The sequence below is a fragment of the Dryobates pubescens genome, chromosome 29 (genome assembly GCF_014839835.1).
Source record: "Dryobates pubescens isolate bDryPub1 chromosome 29, bDryPub1.pri, whole genome shotgun sequence".
NCBI lineage: Eukaryota > Metazoa > Chordata > Aves > Piciformes > Picidae > Dryobates > Dryobates pubescens.
In genome coordinates this window covers 7,086,019-7,105,580 of record NC_071640.1, presented here as the reverse complement: position 1 = coordinate 7,105,580, position 19,562 = coordinate 7,086,019, and the positions used below count along the sequence as shown (strand labels likewise).

The window sequence follows — 19,562 nt, the reverse complement described above, 5'->3', positions numbered from 1 at the left end:
TAGTTTGGAGCTGGCTACATTCAAGATGAGTCACTTCCACCAGCACTCGCAGGCAGCAGGTGGCAGATGAAAACAGAGCACCTGCTGTGGAAGGAGACCCTCCTCTCACCAGGTGACAGCACCGAAGGCAGAGGAAGAGGAATGCTTTAGCAAAAATCTTCACTGCTCAGCTTTCCCTGCAGGACAAGCTTGCTTGAAGCTGTAAAAACAGACCTCAGAGCTGCGGGTGAGGCAGTGAGCCCACAGTGTTACCTGCCGGTCACAACCCTCTGTGTCAGGGACCGGGCAGCCAAGGGCTCCTTACCACAAACAAATCTACATAGGGCTGTTTCTGGGTATTTGATCAATTTCCCCTCCCGCCTTGTCTTCCGCCGGCAGGGCCCCAGCTGTGGAAATCTCTACCCCAGCGGGAGGAAAAGCGGGTTCTGGGGCTGCAGCAGCCGCTTTTTCCCTACCTCAGCGGGGGTTAGCGCAGCCCGACACAGCCCGGGCATCCCCCCTCGTGCTGTGGGCCGGACTGGAGCTCCGCCGCGGCCGAGCCTGAGCCTGAGCCTGAGCCTGGCCCAGTGCCCGCTCTAGGCCTACACCTCCCGCCATGCTCCGGGCCAGCTGAGCCCACGCCTCCCACAATGCCTCGGGCCCCAGGCCATCCTCGCTGATTGGCTATTTCTGGCCGAGGGGCGGGCGGTGACGGAACACAACTCGCTGATTGGTGCCTCTCCCGGAAGAGCCGTGCTGGCAGGGAGAGGACGGGACCGCCGGTCGCCATGGTGAGTGGGGTCGGGTGTGCCCCGCGTCGGGACGCTGTGATCCTCTGGCCCGGCTCCGTCATCCTGGGCCCCTCTGGAGGCAGCGGCCTGCAGCTTGTCCCTTGCTCGACCCCCTAACATGGAAGGTCGGGTCGGACATAGGCTGAATCGCGGCCAGTCGCTGTCCGCCCTTGGATGGGAAGATGGGTTCCGGCTGCCTCCTGACTCCTGCTCGGGGTAGTGTCGGAGCTAGCGGGTAGCTGTGCTTGGGTGGACCGGGCCAGAGCTGCGGGGATGTGACCCGGCGCGGCCGATGGGAGCTCCGGGAGCGCTCCCAGCACCAGGGCCCGGCCGTTATCCCCGTAGCCCTCGCGGTTCTGCAGAGGTTTTCTGTCCTCCGTGGTTCAGACTTCAGGCACTTCGTCACGTAACCCGGGGCTGAACGAATAGCAGGAACCCGCTAAATGCTTCTGCGCAGGTGCCACACTGTGGATCCTGCTCTGAATCTTCTCTCCTTTTGCAGGCCACAGCAACAGACCAGGTGGTTGGATTCGGCTTGGTTGCCTTCAGCCTCGTCCTCTTTGTTTATTACACCCTCTGGATCATCATACTGGTATGGGTCTCCTCTGGCCATTATACTCACAGTCTCTTCATGCTCAGGTGTTTGCCTGGGCTTTGTTCAGGTGCCAGTGTGTGTACCCTGCCAGCTGCCTGGTTAAAAATCTAAGGGCAGAGCTTCTTGTGTTTGCTTGACCCTTCTGGGTGTGCCTGCCCTTACCTGTGCAAGACCAAGTGTCAGTCGTGCTGCCTGCCCTTGCTGCTCTTGGACACAGTGACCCAGCCTGGTGTCAGGCTCACTTGGGCTGTCAGCAAGAGCTGAAGCCTGGTTCTTCTGGAAGTGCTGCCAGTGATGTTCATATTTGCAGTCCTCTAGATCTCTGGTTCTCACCAGAAGGAAACATCACAAAAGGAAACTTAAAAAGGCAGTGCTTTTACCACATCTGGTGCCTGGTAGGGAGAAGAAGAATTTAGAGAATACAGAGCTTTAAAAAAGTGTCTGTGAGCCTGCTAGCTTGCCCATTTCTGAGGACACATCAGCTGGGATCATTAATGGTTTTCCTCCTGGAAAGAAAAGTCTCCCTGTGAACTTTCCAAGTATGAGAGACCAGGCCTAATGCCTGAACTGTGGGCAGCTTTCCCTCTGAGCTCTGGGAGTTTTGAATTCCCCTCTTGCAGCTGCTCGCTGCAGTGCTCCGTAGGCGTTTGTACAGGTCTGCAGTCGTGTAGTGTGCTCGGCGCTGTGTGGGAATCCCTACACTGCTCTCTAGTGTCCAGACCCTTCCACTGGCCTCTGCTGAGTGGTCCTGGCGGCATTGCCGTGAAGCAGGGCCGGTATCCTTCCACAGGGCAGAGTGCAGGGAGTTGCTGTGTTCAGCACCATGTGGGCCAGCAGCCATGCCCAAACGGAGTGCAGGACCCCTGTGCTGGCTGCTGTAGTCACCTCTTCTTGTCTGCTGAATACTGAAGCCTTTGCTGCCATGTCCCTGCAGCTGTGGGCTGAGCCAGGTGCAGGTCTGGGCACCCTTTTTTTAGAGCTGCCTTCTCACACCTGATATTTCTGCCCTGCTTTTGAAACCATGAGGATGCAGGTGCTGGGGATTTACCCTGCTGCTGACACCCCTGTATGTCTCCTGCAGCCCTTCATCGACAGTGACCATGTCATCCACCAGTACTTCTTGCCCAGGGAGTATGCAGTGATCATCCCCGTGGTAGCTGGGCTGCTGCTGCTTCTATTTATAGGTGAGTGTTCGTTCTGTGGTTCTAATTAGAAGCTTCTAAATTAGGAAGAGAGAAGAAGGTTTCTAGGGGGTTAGCTAATGTGTGACACTCATGATGAGCTCTCTGGCTGCTGCTGCAGCATAGCCTGGCATGGGGGTTGTGTTCCTGTGTAATTTTGGCTGTTTGAGGCTCTGGGCAGCAGATTTGTTTCTTGTTCACCCTGCTTCTGTTTCTGTTTCTCCCCACTCTGTGTTTTTAAAGTGCCCATAATTATAAAGTTTTCTGGCTGAATTTGTTCTCATCCTCCTCATAGGTGTTTTTATAATGGTTGTGATGTGGAAGAGCAGGAAACCTACCAAGAAATCAGACTGAAGCCCAGCTGGGATGAGAAGGTGCCCACTCTGCAGCATCCTTGCCAGGAAAAGACTTTGCTGGCAGCAGTGGGCAGATGCCTGCTCCAGAGCCCTCAGCGCTGAGCCGGCTGTGTTCTCCCATGTTCCTTCCTGCAGAGATGAAGCCACCTGTAGTTCACAACTTACTGACCAAAGGGAAGCAAACCTGACCTTGGGGGCTCATTACAAGAGGGGCCAGAGCCCCAGCTGTGAGGGGCCTGCTCCCCGACTGGGGCTCCTATACCACCTGTGCTTCGACCCACGCTGGCTGGAGGACCTGGAACTGAGTCAAGCCCCGAGCCCTGCCCACTGCTCACCTTCTGGATAATCCTTCCCCTTTGCTCTTGCCCTGTCCAGCAGTTTGTTCCTTCTGTGGTTTTTGTTAGTTTTTTTTAATGTTTACATATAGGATGTGGTTTGTTTTAAAATGAAGTCAAGTTTGGGAGGAAAGAAATGAGACTTTGGGCTAGGGAAAGGCAGGCTTGCATTCCCCATTTGCCTGCTGGAAGGGCTAATCATGGTGCTGTTGGGCTCTTGCATTCCTGAAGAGGGATCTCTGTGAGGCTGGATGTGCAGAGGTAGCAGGGACTGTGCAACCACTGTCCTCTGTGTCCCCTCCTGCAGTCCTACAGCTGAGAGGCGGTGAGATGCCCTGGGTCACAAGGAAGTATTCAGGGTGTGGTTGCCATCCCAGCTGTCAACAGCTGGCTGGATTCCTCTACCCAGACAAGGCTTCACATGCCAGCTGTGCTGGGGCTGGCGTAGTGGCACCCTGTCTTTCCCCTATGGGGTTTCTTTTCCTGGCAGCAGCTGCTGCCCTGAGCTGCAGTGTCCTGGCAGCTCCCACAGACCACAAGAAGTGTGATTACCCTCAATAAAGGTCCACAAGGTCCAGTCCCTGTCCTTACCCTATGCCAAGGGGGTGATGCTGGCCTGCTGAAATGGTTTCTGCTGTGTGGCCCTGTCAGTGCCCAGTGCCATGCTGGGGAAGGTTGTGCCGAGGGCAGGGATGTGCCAGAGAGAACCTGGCTGGACATACCTCATAGTGTGCTGGCCCTGCTGTGCTGAGGGGCTGCATTACTCTGTCTGGGTTATCCCCAGCAAAAGGGCAGTTTTGTGGCATTCTGACCCTTCCCACATGTCCTGTGAACCTCCCCTCACAGGCAGCAGCAGATCCTATCATCTTCTGTCTTGCTTTAGGTGATGCTGGTGGTTTGGGGGCATCCTGAGTGAGGCTCAGGCAACCTTGAGCATCTGCTCTCACAGATGCTGCCTGGCTGTGCCCTTCCTGACGCCTCGTGCCTCCATCCCCTCATTTTCCCTTACCAGTCTCTTGCTGCTGCCCCTTCTCCCAGTGAGGAGTCTTGTTTCCCTTCCCAAGTCCTTCCTGCTGGATATGGCTCAGCCCACCCTGTGAGGGTGGGTTTGAGCTGGGGCAGAGGGAGGCAAAAGGGAGGAAAATGTACTGAGATCTCTGAGCAACTCCAGGTATGCCCCACTAACACAACTGTCCCTGCCACCTCTTTCCTCCCAGTTGAAGTCTGGGGGGGACAACCTTGGGACCAGTTTCAAGGTTACTTCTCATATTTCTTTGTCAGCAGTAAGAGAAAACAAAAGCCCAACTCCTCTCGCTGGACGAGTGGACAGCAGGCAGCTCGCTCTGGGGGCATTTCTAGTGGGTGCTCTTCAGTTTGGCCCTTCCAGGAGGGGCTGTGGGTGAGGGCTGCCCCCCACCCGGGGCATCAGACAATGACTAGGGTGCCAGGAGGCCTGTCTGCCACCCAACCCTGAGACATTTTGGATCATTGTGGCCCAGGGCTTGTTACCACCGCACCTGAGCTCACCCACATCCAGCATAACTGGGAGCTAGTGCTGCACCCAGGTGAGAGAGAGGCTCTGGGACACAGGGATGGGTCCTGAGACCCCCATGCTGGAGGGTGCTGAGAGGGCAGAGCAAGAGGTGTGGGGAGAAATGGGTGCTGGGGTCAGTACCAGGACAGTTGGTCCTAGGGCATAAGAGACGGGTGCCAGGATCAGTACCAGGGCATGTGGGATCGATGCTGGAATCGGTACAGAGAAACATGGGGAGGGTGCCGAGGTTGGTAGCAGGTCGTCCAGTCCCAGAACACACGGGCTGGGTACCGAGACTGGTGCTGGTGCAGCGGAAGCGGGGTCGGTGCCGTGCGCCCATCTCGGAGGTACAGGCAGGCGCTGCTGCGCTACGGGCGCGGCCTCGGAGGAGCCGGGGCGGGCAGGGGCGGTCCGGGTCGGGGTCCCGGTAGTGTCTGCTCGGCTCCGCCCCGTCAGCCCCTGCACGGTGCCGCCAGGCCGGGATGCGGGACCCGGCGGCGGCGGCCGCCCTGGGGGCTCCCGGCACAGTGAGTGAGGCCGGTACCGGGCACCGGAGGTGCCGCTCCACGGAGCCGCCCATTCCGGAGGGGGGAGGGGGAGTTGCACCCGCGGGACCTCGCGGCGGGACGGGGGCAAAGGGGGACCCCGAGGGACCCGGGACGTGGGGGTGCATGGAGAGGTCCCAGCCCTGGGGGGGTTCTGGGGAGGTCTTGGCCCCCGGGGTGGGGCCCGGAGCAAGGTATGTGGAGGGACACTGGGCTTTGGGGGGCGAGGGAGTCTACCCTCGTGGGTCCCTTGTGTTCCACTCACTGGTGCCACCGCTCAGTCCGCTCTGTGTGCAGGGTGCGAGCCCCCACCCTCCGGGTGATCGCCGGACCCCGCCGGGCGACCCGTTAGCTCCTCGAGGATGAAGACGCTGGTGAGTAGCCGCTGGGAGGAAGAGAGAGGGAGCGGGGCCGCAGCGGGCATGGGAGGAGCGGCGAGAGGCTGGGGGAACCGTAGCCAACATCGGAGGACCGCTTGCCCCGGCAGAGGTGCTGGGGAGAGTGCAGGCGAGCGGCTGCCGGTCCCCGCGGGCATCACGGAACCCTGGGGCCGTTGCTGCCGACTGGAAGTGAGCGAGGCAGCGGCACCCGGCAGTCCCGGCTGCACCCCGGATGGTACGATTCAGCACCTCCCTTTGAGTGCCTGCTTGTGCTACATGGCCCTACAGTGCTACCGGCATCTCACATTGGATCACTGGCGTCTGAGACGAGCCCATCAGCATCCAACACGTGGCCACTAATATCCGAGACGGGGCTGGTGCACAGGGCCAGGCCCCGAGTAACCTTCCTCCTCTACTTGCAGGCCCGGCTGTTCCTCTTGCTGGTGTGCATGGCGGCGGTGGCTGTATTGTACCTTCTGCTGTGTTCCCACACCTGCCTGTGGCCCTGCTGCCAGGCCCCGGGGCAGTGGGACAGCCCCACAGCATCCAGTGTCCTCAGCTTCCAGGGGTACAGCCGTGTCCCCGATGGGAAGGTGTGTGGGACGGGGATGGGCCAGTGCTGGATCTGGTGGGGCAGCTCAACCCATGCATGCCTCAGCTTCCCCTTTCTTAAGGAAGGGCAGATGGGGCTGCAGTGTTTGCAGCTGCTGCTGGGGAGAACGGGGAGCTGATGGCTGATACACATCTCCCTACAGCCGCTGGAGCGAGCGCTGTGCCACCGCTGTGCCATCGTCTCCAGCTCAGGGCAGATGCTGGGCTCACACCTGGGACAGGCCATTGACAAGCAGGAGTGTGTCCTGCGCATGAACCATGCCCCCACTGCCGGCTACGAGGAGGATGTGGGGGCACGGAGCACTGTCCGGGTGGTGTCCCACACCAGCGTCCCGCTCCTGCTGAGGAACCAGCCCTACTTCTTCCAGCAATCCCAAGAAACCCTCTACATCATCTGGGGGCCAGCAAAGAAAATGAACCGGGAGAAGGCAGGTTCAACCTACCAGGTGCTGCTGAGGGTGGTGGGGATGTACCCCCACCTGCAGATCTACACTCTGACTGAGGAGAAGATGATGTATTGCGACGATGTCTTCCAGAACGAGACAGGGAAGAACAGGTATCCCTGCTTCCTGAGGAGCTCCCATTGGGTTCCCCCACTATAGTACCTGTCCCCTCCTCGGGCACCCACAGCCTGGCTGGGATGGCAGCAGTACTGTGCCACCCTCTGCAGCACAGCTGTGATGCTTTGCAGGATAAAGTCTGGCTCCTTCCTGAGCACAGGCTGGTTCACCATGATCTTGGCCATGGAGCTGTGTGAGCAGATCTATGTGTTTGGCATGGTCAGTGACAACTACTGCAGGTGCGTCGTAGGGTGGCAGGGGCGGGCACCAGGTGGTCTAGTGCACCCCCAAGCCCCATGCTCACCCCATTGCCTTCTGCCAGGGAGAAGAACCACACAAGTGTGCCCTACCACTATTTCGAGAAGGGCCAGCTGGATGAGTGCAAGATGTACCTGATGCACGAGCGAGCCCGCCGCGCCGGGCACCGCTTCATCACCGAGAAAGCCATCTTCTCCCGCTGGGCCAAGAGAAGGCACATCATCTTTGCCCACCCACCCTGGGCAGGCAGGTAGCGTGTGAGCCATGGGGTGAGGCAGGGAGAACCCAGCAGCAGGGTGGCTCTCATCCTGCAGTGACATATCCTGGCTCTGCCGGTGCCATGGTTGAAAGCCTTTTGCCGAGCCCTGGAGCAGGGAGTCTCCATCTCTGCAGTGGCATGGGGCTGGTTCCCCCAGCTTGTGAGTGGCCTGGCACTCACCCTCTCAGTGCACAGGGGTCATTAACTGGACCCACAGAACCCCGTCAGCTCTGAATGCCTGACCAGATGGACCCAGGGTGACCATGAAGGTATTCTGCCCACTCTGCTGGGGTGAATATTTAATGCAGGATAAAACACTCATGCTGCTGGACTCCAGTGTGATGTTGAGCTCAGCCCCACCATGGTCACAAGCCAGCGCCTCTTCCAGGAATGGAGCTTCACTGTGGTCCCTGCCCTGAGACCTGGCACAGGGTATGGGGTGCAGGAAGCCCAGGGGCCATGTGTGCCTCAGGAGGTCCGAGTTGCCTGCTCACAAGTGCCCTTGGATTCAGACCAAAGCAAACATGGCCATTAAAAGCATTTTTAACTTGCTGGTGCCCCGTACTGTGCCCCTTGCTTCTGGGGGACATGGGGACAGGGGACAGCAGCTGGTCCTGCTTCCCTGACAGGCTATAAATAAGAGGGGGAGGTGCCCGGGAGGGTAGAGCTGATCCTGCGTGTGAAGAACGATGCTGAAAGCTGAGATTATTTGGGAACCAGCTGCTGCAATTCCACAGCATGGGCACTGGCCTGGTGTGAATTTTGTGCTGGGTCAGGGGTGATCCTCAGTCTCACTGGGCTCAGTGCTGCCAGGTCATAAGCAGAACAGCTGCCAGCCCCTGTGTCCCTTGAGAGATAGGGCACAGGTACATGTACAGCCCTGAGCACAGCTGCATGGACCAGCCATAGCAGCTCTTTGAACCCATAACAGAGGCCATGTGTTTAGTTGGGACTGGCTGTGTCTGGCGGATCAGGGACAAGGCTGAGGAGCCGATGGGGCCATGTTCACTCTCAGCCAAAGCTGAGTGCTGGTGTCCAGCGAGGAGCAAGTCAGCTGGGAGCTGGGCTTGCTGACATGACTGGCAAATGTGAACAGACAGCTCCATGGAGCTCTTTGATGGGTGCTCCAGCTGACACAGCCTCAGGTAGGGAAGGGCATCACTAGCAGAGCTGAGCCGAAATCTCTCTGAAAAGGTGCCAGCAGGTACCTGCCAGTGCTGGACCTCCTTGTCCCATGAAACCTCCCAGAGAGGGGCCCTGGGCTGCCCAGCCAGCTCGAGAGAGGCAGTAGCATCCCAAAAATGTGCTCCTGCGCTTGGCAGCGAGTCAGGCACCACGTGCTGCTCCTGGCATTCGTGGGCAGCGCTGCCACCTTCCCCCATATCTGCCATACCGGTGCCTCAGGGAGTGGGCGACGGACCAGGGCTGGCTCGGGGCGGTCGGCGCTAGGATCCCCGCGGCGCAGGCACTCCTGGGCGGGCGGCGCTAGGACCCCCGCGGCTCTCCCGGAGCAGGCGCGGGCGGTGCTAGGAGCCCCGTGGCGCAAACCCGTCCGGGCGGCGGCACGGGCAGCGATACTGGCATCGGCGGTATCGCAACTGACAGCGGAGCGGTCGTTGGACGTGGCGTGGCCCCTCCGGGGCCGTTTAACCGGTGCGGGGAGGCGGAACGGCACCGTGACCGGCCGGAGGAGCGGCCCCCGCCCCGCGGCTCCGGTGCACGGTGGATTATTTTGTTTTGGGGTGGGGGGAAGGACGGACACCGTGCTGATGCGCGGGGAAGGGGCCCGGTCACTCCGCTTGGATACCGCCACGCTCGGGCCTGCCCGGTTCCGGCAAAGCGGGGCTGCGGGGGAAGGGCAGGGGCTGGGCGAGAGCTGCACCCCGGCGTGGGTGAGGGTTGCACCACGGGAGCAGCGGGGGATGGTTGCATGGCGGGGTGCGGTTGGATTTGTACGTAGGAGTGGAGGAGGTTGGCAGCCCGGGGGAGGGCATTCACTTTCCAGCATGCAGGAGGGTTTGCATCCGGGGCTGGGGGAACGCCGGCAGGTGGGTGGGCGCAGGGAGTGGGGAGCCGTCGGGAGCGGGTCTGGATCAGCCCTTCCTCGCCAGAGCAGCGATGTGAACCACCGGCCCCGCCATGACGGTGCTCGCCGGAGGGGTCCGACAGCCCCCCGCGGGACGTACAGGGCACAGGAGGAGATGACAGACCCTGCCACGCCGCCCGCCGCAGATGAGACCCCCCCAGCCCAGGTAAGGCCCGCGGGGTCCCCGCCGTGGGGTCCCCCGTGGCCCGAACACTCTGGAGGGAGCAAAGCCGGAGGCGGGGGACTGAGTCCTGGTTCTGAGCCCGGTGCTACTCCCCGGCCTGTGTGCCGTGAGGCCTCTTCGCTGCAACACACCAGGCTATTGCTTTGCCTCCCTGGGCAGGCTGACACCTTCCTGGGCATCGACACCAGTCCCCAGAGCCCCCGAGTGCCCCCGAGGGCTCCTGGGATTGAGCCCAAGCTGCTGCATCATTTTCCATCCCCGTGCTCCACCCCGGCCCCCACGATTAGTAAAGTGGCTTCATTTTTTTTTTCCATTTAATTGCTCTGAGTGCTCCAGGAGCATCCGTGACTCACGAGTGGCAAGGTCTGAAAAATAAATTGGGTCAGCCCATTTCTGAGCCCCCCCCAGGGCTGTGAACCCCCACGTGCCCTAGGCTCCAGGGCTGGAGGGGGTCCCTGCCATCTCCATCTGGATTTGAGCCCACATGTGAGCTGAGTTGAGGCAGTCTTGGTTCTTCTCCCTCCAGTCCAGGCTGGTTGTTTTAATGGGATTTCACTGCATGAGTGGCAGGTTCACCCTCCCTGACCCCAGGGATCAGAGCAGCTTTGGCCCCACCAGTGGGGATAATCCCCCCCGGGAGCCCAGCCCATCATAGTCATAGGGATCTCCCCAGCCTGAGCTCAGATAGGTTTGGCTCTTGACACAGCAGAGCTCACCCAGCCTCCACCCACAGTGCTTCCCTTCCCTGCACCAGTGCCAGGAGTTTGCCCTCCCCTTGAAAGGGGGATCCAGAGTCCAGCTGGGCACTCACCCTGTGGGGCTCTGCTCCAGCACAGCTGAGCAGCTCATCCCATATTCCCACTGAGCTGACAGTCTAGGGACAAGAGCCCAAGTGTGGTGACAAGGGGACAGCACTGGAGATGATCTCGTGCCTTGCAGGTGCTCGCTGGACACTGGCGATCACTGCACTCTGAGGCCACCGCAGAGACATGAGTGGCAGCACGGTGAGTGCCAGGGCATCACCCTGGGGACAGCAGCAGCTCCCTGGGGACACTGAGCATCCTGCTATTGATGTCACAGGAAGAGGGGCTGGATGCTGACACCCAAGGGGTGGGGGGCAGCAGCTGATGCTCTCCCCCTGCCTGCAGAGCCAGCGTGCCGCCGCCCTGGGGGTCCTCTTTGCCCTGATCATGTTGCTGATCATCTACAGCTCTGGCAGCGGCAGCGAGGTCTTCCCCTACAGCCGCCTGCGGGGCAGAGCCCGCCGGCCCCCTGACCTCAAGAAGTGGGGGGTGAAAAGCGGGTACCTGCCTGTCTGTGGAAACAAGGTATGAACTGGGCAGCAGGGTCCAGCCTGAATGTGGGTGCAGGATCTGGCCCTCTGCCGCCATCCAGTCCAATCATCCCCTGCTGTGGGACAGTGGCTCTGCAGGGCACAGCAGTGCCTTGTCCCAGCTCCATCCCTTCCTGCTGGGTTGTGGTGACACCAAAAGTCACCTCCTCACAGCGCTTGTCATCACCAGACCCTGACTGCTCACTGCCACCAGTGTGCCATCATAACCAGTTCCAGCCACCTTCTGGGCACCCACCTGGGCACAGCCATCGACAGAGCTGAGTGCACCATCCGCATGAACGATGCTCCCACCACTGGCTATGAAGCTGATGTGGGCAACAAGACTAGCATCCGTGTGGTGGCCCACTCCAGCCTCTACCGTGTCCTCAAGAGACCCCAGGAATTTGTCAACAAGACCCCAGAGACCATCTTCATCTTCTGGGGGCCACCTGCCAAGATGCAGAAGAGCCTTCTGAAGATCATTCAGCGTGTCAGTGCCTCCTTCCCCAACATGACAGCCTACATTGTCTCCCCTGGCCGCATGAAGCAGTTTGATGACCTGTTTCGGGGGGAGACAGGGAAGGACAGGTACCTCAGAGCCACCTTCTCCACTGTGTCCCTCCTTATTGGGACACACTTATTGGGATGGGCTGTAGCACTGGTCTGGGGGTCCCTGGAGCAGGTTTGGGACCCTAGAGGGGGGTTTTGTCACCCACATCACCTCATCCCCTTACCCCTACCCATCCCTGTTTCTCCCACCCCCAGAGAGAAGTCACACTCATGGCTCAGCACTGGCTGGTTCACCATGGGGATTGCGGTGGAGCTCTGTGATGCTGTCCATGTCTATGGCATGGTGCCACCCAACTACTGTGGGTAAGGAGACCCCCAAGCTCCCAGCCTGTCCCCCTGGCCCCTTCATGGGGCTCACCTCGTGCTTTTCCCTTCCCCTACAGCCGCCGGCCCCCACCCCGCCGCCTCCCCTACCACTACTACGAGCCGAAGGGCCCCGACGAGTGCACGACCTACATCCACAACGAGCGGAGCCGCAAGGGCAACCACCACCGCTTCATCACCGAGAAGCGCGTCTTTGCCAGCTGGGCCAGTCTCTACAACATCACCTTCTCCCACCCTACTTGGTCCTAGGGGTGCCCCCCCTGCAGCTTGGGCAGATCCCTGGAGCTGGGATGGATTGAGGTTCCCTGCATCCCGCCTGGGAATGGAGGGAGCCAGGCATCAGAGTGCCGCTGGGTGCCTCCCACAGGACCACCACCGTTGTGCACGTTGGCTCCTTGCACCCGAGATGTGTTGGGTTTTGAGCTGTTTTTGGGGGAGACCAGATGGTGAGTGCAGGGTTTGTGGTGTCCCCTTCCATTTCCATGGGTGGGAAGCATGGGAATGAGATCTTGTCTAATTCTGGCGCAGTCATGTTGCAGCCCCTGCGAGTACATGGGAGGTGTCAGACACCCTTATTGCATCACCTTTGGGGCCACTGCAGAGACTGTTTGCTCAACCTCCTGGGTGGAGGGGTCCCTTCTTAGGGCTCAGCCCTCCTCTGCCACCCCCAATATCCCAGTCCTGGTCCACAGGCATCCTTCCCTCAGCAGAGCCCACAGTTTTTGGTGGGACCCTGCAGGGGTGATAGTGCTCCAGCACCCCAAAACCACCCAGCCCCTTCCAGCAGCACTGTGCCCCACATGCACACTGCCAAAACCTTTTCTAACAGCAATGGGGGTTGGAGGGACTTCCAGGGGCTTTTTGTTTTTTCCTCCTAGCTTCTGTTCCCAGGGTTTGTATTTGGGTTTCCCAGCTAACCAAGAGAGCTGGGGCTGCTCATTCCCCTAATGAAGGGGCTGCCAGCAGCCTGTGGCTGGGTCCTCATTGTTTATTAACCACTTATAAACTATTTAGAAGTGGGCATGTGGCAGGGAGTGAAGGGGCAACAGTGCCCCCTGGCACCCTGACACTGAATTTTGTTGTTTCTCAGTGTTGACTAAGTGGATTTGGGAAAACCAACTAAATCTGGTGTGTTTGGGTGCTGAGCCCTGCTGAGCCCTCAGTTTACCCTGGACTGTGGCCTGTCCATCTTTGTGGCTGGGGCTTTGTGGGACTCAGTACTGGGGGCAGCCATGGGTCATCCACATTTTGTAATGGTTTGTACAGGAATAAATATTGCTGCAGTCTGTTGCCTTGGGCCCTGGCTCCAAGCTGGGTTTTTGGGGCTGGGCAGTGGATGCCAGTGGTGCCATCAGGAAACTCTGGATCCCCTTGAGCTCTTGGGCCCTTTGGGACCCCCATCCCACAGTGGTGCTGGCCAGGGCACATGGGAGGATGTGGGAAGGGTACCAGAGTGTTCAGGTTGAGCACATATCCATCAATGGGGTGATGCCAGCTGTGAACCTGCTCTGGAGTAGATGGCATCTGAGACCTCCCCAACTCGTCTCTCCATACATCAAGGGACCTTGAGACAGGATCCTTGCATCTGCTGAGGAGGAAAGATGGGTAAGGCACTGCACCTCTGGAGCTTTGCCCCTTTCTCCAGTATAGTCAGGGTGCCAGCCAGGTTGGCAGGGAAAATGGGGATGGGGATGGGGGCATGAGGACAGGGATGGGGAGATGGAGGTGGGAACACAGGGGCATGATGACGTGGGAATGTGGGGATGGAGATGGGGACATGAAGGAGGGGATGAGGATATGGGATTGGGCACAGCTGTTGCCTCTTAGGGGCTGGAGGAGGAGGTGTGGGGAGCCCCGGGGTGTCTCGGGGACCCCAAACCCAACGGGGTGGCGCCTCGCCCCCCGCAGCTTGGAGAAACTGCAGCGCAGCCGCCGGGGCGGGGCGCACCCCTCGACCGTGCAGGGTTAACCGCCGCCGGGGCCGGCCCGCGGACTCCCGGTGCTCCGCGGGTGGCAGTGCCGCCCACCCCAGCGCTGCCCGTTCCCTGCCCGTCCCCTGCCCGCCGCTCCCGGCATGCAGCGCGGCGCCAGCCATCTCTATATAGCGGTAAAAATAGCCGGGCAGGAGCGCAGGCAGCGGCCCGGCCCCGCGCCCAGAGGTCAGTCCGCGTACCGCCGGTTCCCGGTGCCGCAGCCCCGCCCGGGGCTGGCCTTGCGAGGGGAGTCGCTGCGGCACCGGCGTCTGGGGGGCTCGGGGTTGCGGGGGGGCTGGCAGCACCGGCTGGGAATGGGGGGGAGCTGGAAGGGGCTCGGGGGGGCATTGCAGGGGATGCTAAGAGGCTTGTGTGGGGTGCTGGGGGCACTGGCGCTGAGGCATTGCGTGGGTGCTGGAACCGCTGCAAGGGACACTGCAGGGCTTGCAGGGGTACCGGAGCCATTGCAGGGGTGCTGGGGGGTTTGCAAGGGAGACTGGGGGAATTTCCAGGGGTGCTGGGAGTACAGGTGCTGAGGACCCGCATGGCTGCTGGAACCGTTGCAGGGAACACTGGAGGGTCCATGGGAAGCTAGGAGGTACTGAAAGGCTTGCAGGGGTGCTGAAGGGATTACAGGGGTGCTGGAGCAGCCCAGTGCTGAGCCTGGGGTCCAGAGGGTACGGGGACCTGGATGCCGATGGACTGGGAGCGGGGCTAGGGGTGGGGAGAGGTGGGCTAGTGGTGGGGTAAGATTGGTGGACGCACCCAAGGGCGCATCCTGCGATGGCTTTTGTTGGGGATTCCTGGGCCACACTGCACCCCTCCAGCCAAGCACCTCCCCAGTCTCGGCCCACCAGGCCCCCTGCTCAGCACCCCTCCCCATTTCCTCGGGACCAGGCACCTCCACATCACCCTCACCCTGCACCCGTGGGCCCAGTGCTGCACTGGATCAGGCCTTGAGCCCACAGCAAGGGCCAGGGCTGCCCCCAGCCTGCCATGTCCCATCCAAGATCAGTGGCAGCAGTCCTGGAGCTCAGCACCCCCCACAGTTAGGGACCTTGTGGGTCCTGCACCCACCCATACCTTACAGGGACTATCCCAGACTTCAGCCCCACAGCACAGGTGGGACGTGACTGGGTGTGTGTTTCAGCCCAGCCATACTTAGCCTCTGCCCTTTCCCGGCTGTAACACAACCTCCTCAGTGGCTGCCGCCTTGTCTGGCCACAGGATGCCCCATCCCAGCACCCCGTCCAGCCAGTTTAGGATGACACACTGCAACCAAGCAGGTCAGGCATTGCAGGGATGGGTGTGGGCACGCAAGGTGGCCAAACCCTGTCCTGAAATTATGGGGGTGCCGTGGGGTGCTGCAAGCCCCCCCTCTTGGGACACCTCTCAAAACATCAGCCTGAGGAGCTAAGGGCATGCTGCTTCTGTCGCTTGATGTCCTGGTGACACCAGTTAAACCAAGCTGGTTTCCAGATGCGGGGTGGCACCCCAGGCACTGGGATGTGGTAAGGGCAGAAGAGGAAGCTGGTAACGTGACTGCATGTCACGTGCATGGGGAAGCCCTCACCACAGCCAGATGGGGCAGGCAGGTGGCTGCCAGGAGGCAGGTAGGTGATGGCCAGGGCACCAGAGATCCCAAGCTCTGTGTTTTAAGGCCAAGCTGGGGCCCTAAAGATGTGATCCTGGCTTGGTCATGGAGTTGAGCACTGACATGACAGGAAAGGGAGAGTTGCCTCCCTGGCCCCCAGCCTTGGGTACCCATGTGTCCCAGCTGTGCTGAGTTACTCATCCTACTCTCCTCTCACAGCCTGAAGTGCTCCTGTGCCTGGATCACGGCAGCATGTCGACAGGTGAGTACTTCATCCTCCTTGCAGCCATCCCCTGCATCTGTCCCCTCAATCCCCTTTGCATCTATCCCTGCTGCATCAGCTCCCTTTGCATCTGCCCTCCCAGTCCCCCCGCTGAATCCCTCTGCCCGCCTTGCATCCATTTCCCCTGCATCTGTCCCCTCTGTCCCTTTTATCCCTTTCATCCATCCCCTCAGTCCTCTTTGCATCCCTCTCCATCAGCTTTTTATACCTCCCCTCTGCCCCCCTCCATACATCATTCCTCTCTGTCCCCCACGTGCCCCATGTCTTCAGTCTTTGCCAGCCCCTTGGCTCTGTCCCCAGCACTCTGGATCACTGGGTGCCAGAGGAGTTGAAATTTCAGCCGGCTGTAATCAGGAGAAGGGAAAGTGGCCCCAGAGCAGCTCAGTCTTATTTTTAGTGCTGCCTCCCCCCATGGTGTCACACCTGTCATCACCCTGGGACAGATCCTGCAGGTGCTAGGGACCCAGCACCTGGGTGCTTGAGAGGGGACAGGGCAGTTAAGTGCCACCTGCATGTCAGCCACCAGGTTCAGGGACTGCTGTTGGGGTTCAGGGACTCCCTGGGGTCACACCAAGAACTCGAAGTGGTTGTGCCAAGCCGAGCCTGCCACAGCCTCTGTTAGCTCACCATGGTGACAAGGTGGCTGCAGGGATGGATGAGGCCAAGTCCCCACCTGTAGTGGAGCCATGAACCATGACCGTCTCCAGGACACCACACAACAGTGGGATTCCAGCCCTGCTGCAGAGGCACCACAGGTTCTATGTGCTCAGTCATGTCCAGCCTGGCCATCCCAACCCATCCAGGTGACATGGACAAGAGGAACATGTGGCTGCTTCCCTCTCCACCTTCTCCCCCCGTGGCTCTGTGATCAGTCCCCTCCATCCCCAGGGATGCTAACCCTGGATCTGCCTGCCCCAGGACACCTCAATGGGCTTTCTGGCTCCTGATAAGGATTTTTTTCTGTTCTCTCCTTCAGAAAAACTCAAGCACCACAAAATCATCTTCGTGGTGGGTAAGTCTGTGTCTGGGTCCTGTCACTGGTGGGGTCAAGCCCTTTGCCCCTGCACCTCTGAAATGGGGGTTGCAGGGAGCAGCTGGTACCCAGGGCTAGGGAGCCAGGGCTGGAGACTGAGGCAGTTCCCAGGCACTGCATGGTGGCCATGGTTCTAGTCTGGCTCGTTGAGGCCATGAGAGGGTGTGCTGGGATCAGGAGACCTCTGGCCAGGCCCAAGGTGGCAGCATCTGAGATGATGTGACAGTGAACACCTGGGCAGTGATGTCCTGGATGCTGTCAGGCAGCAATGTCTGGTGCCGGGGTGGTGATGCTCTGGCGCTAATGGGACGGTGATGCCCTGGGTGCCCCCAAGCACTTGGCATCACCCCAGCCCACCCCAGCAGCTCTCCTCAGTTATCTGCTCCTGGGCTTAGGGACACTTCCCCATCTCATCGTGCTCTGGCGACTCCTGGGAGTCTGTGCTGCAGCTTCCACATACCTCCAGCTCCCTGACTTGGGGCACTTGTGGGCCCTCTCGTGACTTGCAGGTGGCCCTGGCTCAGGGAAAGGGACCCAGTGTGAGAAGATTGTGCAGAAGTATGGCTACACCCACCTCTCTACGGGGGATCTTCTGCGGGCAGAGGTCAGCTCAGGCTCGGAGCGGGGCAAGAAGCTGCAGGCCATCATGGAGAAGGGCGAGCTGGTACCCCTGGTGAGTCCTCATGAGTCACTGGTTGCCAGGTGGCACAAGATGCAGGCAGGGCTGGCTGTGGGGACTCCACATACCATGGTAACAGTCAGCATTTGGCCTGGGGACTCCTTCATCCCTACCACCCTCAGGGGAAGTTGCAGCAGCAATTAGGGGTGCTGGATGCTGGGCAGCTCTGGCAGCTCTGTCCTCCCCTCCTCAGGACACGGTGCTGGACATGCTGAGGGACGCGATGGTGGCCAAAGCAGATGTGTCCAAGGGCTTCCTCATCGATGGCTATCCCCGTGAGGTGAAGCAGGGAGAAGAGTTTGAGAAGAAGGTGAGGGCTCATGCCATGCTGTGCCATGCTGTGCCATGTCACCCACCATCCAGGTAGTGGGTCTCCATGGTGGCAGCAGCAACTCAGCCTCCCAATCCCAGCAAAGATCCCATCCCCAAAGGGTCTAAACTGGGCACTGTCCCAGCCAACAAGTCCCCCTGCCTTGGGGACAGCCTATGCCCAGGGCACAGTGGGAGAGATATCTCTCCAGAGTGACCTTGGGCAAAGAGAGGCTGATCAAGTGCTGGCTTAATAGTGATGCCAGAGAGCCAGGGGTTGGCCATGGTGTCCCTCTGCCTTTCACCACATGGGTCCCAGTGGCCCCCAAACTCATGCAGAGGGAGGCAGAAGGCATGGGGACATCTGTGACCCCTATGCTCACGAGCACCATCTCCCCAAACAAACCAGACTTATGTCTGCTTGGCATGGTGACAGCTGTGTCCCTTCTGCCCACAGATCGCCCCCCCCACACTGCTGCTCTATGTGGATGCGGGGAAGGAGACAATGGTGAAACGCTTGCTGAAGCGAGGTGAGACCAGTGGGCGGGTGGATGACAACGAGGAGACCATCAAGAAGCGTTTAGAGACCTACTACAAGGCCACTGAGCCTGTCATTGCCTTCTACAAGAGCAGAGGCATCGTCCGCCAGGTGAGTGGGGATTGTGACCAATGCCAGCACCGCCAGCCCCACGGCCTGGGGTGCACATGGCCCTAGGGAAGGGGAACTGATGGATGAGAGTGGTGAGGGGAGGGGAAAAGATTCAATCCTGACTCATTTGGGGTGGGCTTGGCCCCTCTGGTTCCCTACATGGAGATGCCCTCCAAGGATGGCCCTATACCTCTTTGCCCTAAATCAAATGTGATCTCTCTGCTCGTGGCCAAAATCCTTCCCTGGAAGAACTTGGGTCACACGATGCCCTCGGATGAGCCCCCCCAGCTAACCCCTCCCCACCCAGCTCAACGCCGAGGCCTCCGTGGATGAGGTTTTCCAGCAGGTCTGCACCCACCTCGACAGCCTGTAGCCGAATCCCCGGTCCCCCCCACGCTCCGGCAGAGACAGCGGAAGAGGCTTTATCCTGTTTTCGTGGACGGAGCCGTGCGGAGGAAATTTCAAGGACATTGTGTTTGGCTCTTTCCCGTCTCTCCCCAGTAAAGTTCACTTTAATGAGCCCAGACTTTATCTTTTTCTTCTGTCGCAGGAAATGAGTTTTTCTTTCCAGAGATTTTTTGTTTTTTCTCCCCTCCTCCGTCCCTCCCCCCCCAGCCCCTCTGGAGCTGATTAAGGGCAGGAAGCGGGTGTTTATCCCACCGGGCAGCGGGATGCTGCGCTCCGAGGAAGGGAGGGAGCATCCCAGCCTCTTGCCCTGGCTTCCCAATCCACGGCCTGCAAGGAGCCTGCGGCCGCATCCTGCAGCTGGTCCCACTCACCCCGGTCCCGTCCTGCTTGCTGAGCCCCCTTGTGCTCTGGGTGTGTGTCCCTGGAGGCGCAGGCAGCATCTGAGCCATATCCTGCGCGTGCGTCTTGGCTGGATTTGGGCCCGGCCGTGCCAGGATGGGGATTTCTGCCGTCTCATAGAATCAGAGAATGATTTGGGTGGGAAGGAACCTTTCAAACGTCATCTAGCCCAGCCCCCCCCGCAGTCAGCAGGGACCTCCGCAACTAGAGCAGTTTGCTCAGATCCCCATCCAACCTGACCTGCTTCCACAACCTCTCTGGGCAACTTGGGCCAGGGGCTCACCACCCTCAGTGTAAAAAATTTCTTTTGTCTGTCAGATGTTCTTGGGCACTGCAGTGAGGTGTTTCAGGGT

General features: G+C 59.9%; 4 protein-coding genes across 8 annotated transcripts; all 4 read left to right on the top strand.

Moving 5' to 3' along the window:
- The first annotated feature begins 740 nt into the window (after window positions 1-740).
- Window positions 741-3,883, top strand: DPM2 (dolichyl-phosphate mannosyltransferase subunit 2, regulatory). 3 transcript variants are annotated; one of them, XR_008462928.1, is made up of 6 exons: window positions 741-770; window positions 1,273-1,362; window positions 2,447-2,549; window positions 2,842-2,920; window positions 3,038-3,078; window positions 3,137-3,883. XR_008462928.1 is itself a non-coding variant. In XM_054174366.1 (5 exons), the coding sequence occupies exons 1-4, from the start codon at window positions 768-770 to the stop codon at window positions 2,898-2,900; spliced, it is 255 nt and encodes an 84-aa protein (XP_054030341.1). In that variant the 5' UTR covers window positions 741-767; the 3' UTR covers window positions 2,901-2,920; window positions 3,038-3,883. The 3 variants fall into 3 exon arrangements, 2 of the variants coding, with proteins under 2 accessions (XP_054030341.1, XP_054030340.1); XM_054174366.1 differs by having other exon boundaries at window positions 3,038-3,883; XM_054174365.1 differs by having other exon boundaries at window positions 2,842-3,878.
- A 1,648-nt stretch (window positions 3,884-5,531) lies between these two features.
- ST6GALNAC4 (ST6 N-acetylgalactosaminide alpha-2,6-sialyltransferase 4) lies at window positions 5,532-7,949 on the top strand. Its single transcript, XM_009907496.2, has 5 exons — window positions 5,532-5,690; window positions 6,119-6,289; window positions 6,452-6,864; window positions 7,000-7,107; window positions 7,191-7,949. The coding sequence occupies exons 1-5, from the start codon at window positions 5,679-5,681 to the stop codon at window positions 7,378-7,380; spliced, it is 894 nt and encodes a 297-aa protein (XP_009905798.2). The 5' UTR covers window positions 5,532-5,678; the 3' UTR covers window positions 7,381-7,949.
- A 1,014-nt stretch (window positions 7,950-8,963) lies between these two features.
- ST6GALNAC6 (ST6 N-acetylgalactosaminide alpha-2,6-sialyltransferase 6) lies at window positions 8,964-13,422 on the top strand. Of its 3 annotated transcripts, none has more exons than XM_054174434.1 (7): window positions 8,964-9,038; window positions 9,497-9,637; window positions 10,595-10,659; window positions 10,804-10,983; window positions 11,179-11,576; window positions 11,754-11,861; window positions 11,942-13,422. In XM_054174434.1, the coding sequence occupies exons 3-7, from the start codon at window positions 10,645-10,647 to the stop codon at window positions 12,129-12,131; spliced, it is 891 nt and encodes a 296-aa protein (XP_054030409.1). In that variant the 5' UTR covers window positions 8,964-9,038; window positions 9,497-9,637; window positions 10,595-10,644; the 3' UTR covers window positions 12,132-13,422. The 3 variants fall into 3 exon arrangements, with proteins under 3 accessions (XP_054030409.1, XP_054030410.1, XP_054030408.1); XM_054174435.1 differs by lacking the exon at window positions 8,964-9,038 and adding an exon at window positions 9,059-9,107; XM_054174433.1 differs by lacking the exon at window positions 8,964-9,038 and having other exon boundaries at window positions 9,365-9,637.
- Window positions 13,423-13,931: 509 nt separating this feature from the next.
- AK1 (adenylate kinase 1) lies at window positions 13,932-19,190 on the top strand. Its single transcript, XM_054174473.1, has 8 exons — window positions 13,932-14,041; window positions 15,669-15,711; window positions 16,709-16,744; window positions 17,275-17,438; window positions 17,638-17,754; window positions 18,211-18,402; window positions 18,710-18,787; window positions 19,181-19,190. The coding sequence occupies exons 2-7, from the start codon at window positions 15,702-15,704 to the stop codon at window positions 18,773-18,775; spliced, it is 585 nt and encodes a 194-aa protein (XP_054030448.1). The 5' UTR covers window positions 13,932-14,041; window positions 15,669-15,701; the 3' UTR covers window positions 18,776-18,787; window positions 19,181-19,190.
- Window positions 19,191-19,562: the final 372 nt, after the last annotated feature.

Coding starts and splice junctions, on each gene's coding strand:
- DPM2 (XM_054174366.1), top strand. Junction 1,363..2,446: donor CCCTCTGGATCATCATACTG/GTATGGGTCTCC, acceptor TGTCTCCTGCAG/CCCTTCATCGACAGTGACCA. Junction 2,550..2,841: donor GCTGCTGCTTCTATTTATAG/GTGAGTGTTCGT, acceptor TCCTCCTCATAG/GTGTTTTTATAATGGTTGTG.
- ST6GALNAC6 (XM_054174434.1), top strand. Junction 11,577..11,753: donor GGGGAGACAGGGAAGGACAG/GTACCTCAGAGC, acceptor TCCCACCCCCAG/AGAGAAGTCACACTCATGGC. Junction 11,862..11,941: donor GTGCCACCCAACTACTGTGG/GTAAGGAGACCC, acceptor CTTCCCCTACAG/CCGCCGGCCCCCACCCCGCC.
- ST6GALNAC4 (XM_009907496.2), top strand. Junction 6,290..6,451: donor GCCGTGTCCCCGATGGGAAG/GTGTGTGGGACG, acceptor ATCTCCCTACAG/CCGCTGGAGCGAGCGCTGTG. Junction 7,108..7,190: donor GTCAGTGACAACTACTGCAG/GTGCGTCGTAGG, acceptor GCCTTCTGCCAG/GGAGAAGAACCACACAAGTG.
- AK1 (XM_054174473.1), top strand. Junction 16,745..17,274: donor CAAAATCATCTTCGTGGTGG/GTAAGTCTGTGT, acceptor CGTGACTTGCAG/GTGGCCCTGGCTCAGGGAAA. Junction 18,403..18,709: donor GCAGAGGCATCGTCCGCCAG/GTGAGTGGGGAT, acceptor CTCCCCACCCAG/CTCAACGCCGAGGCCTCCGT.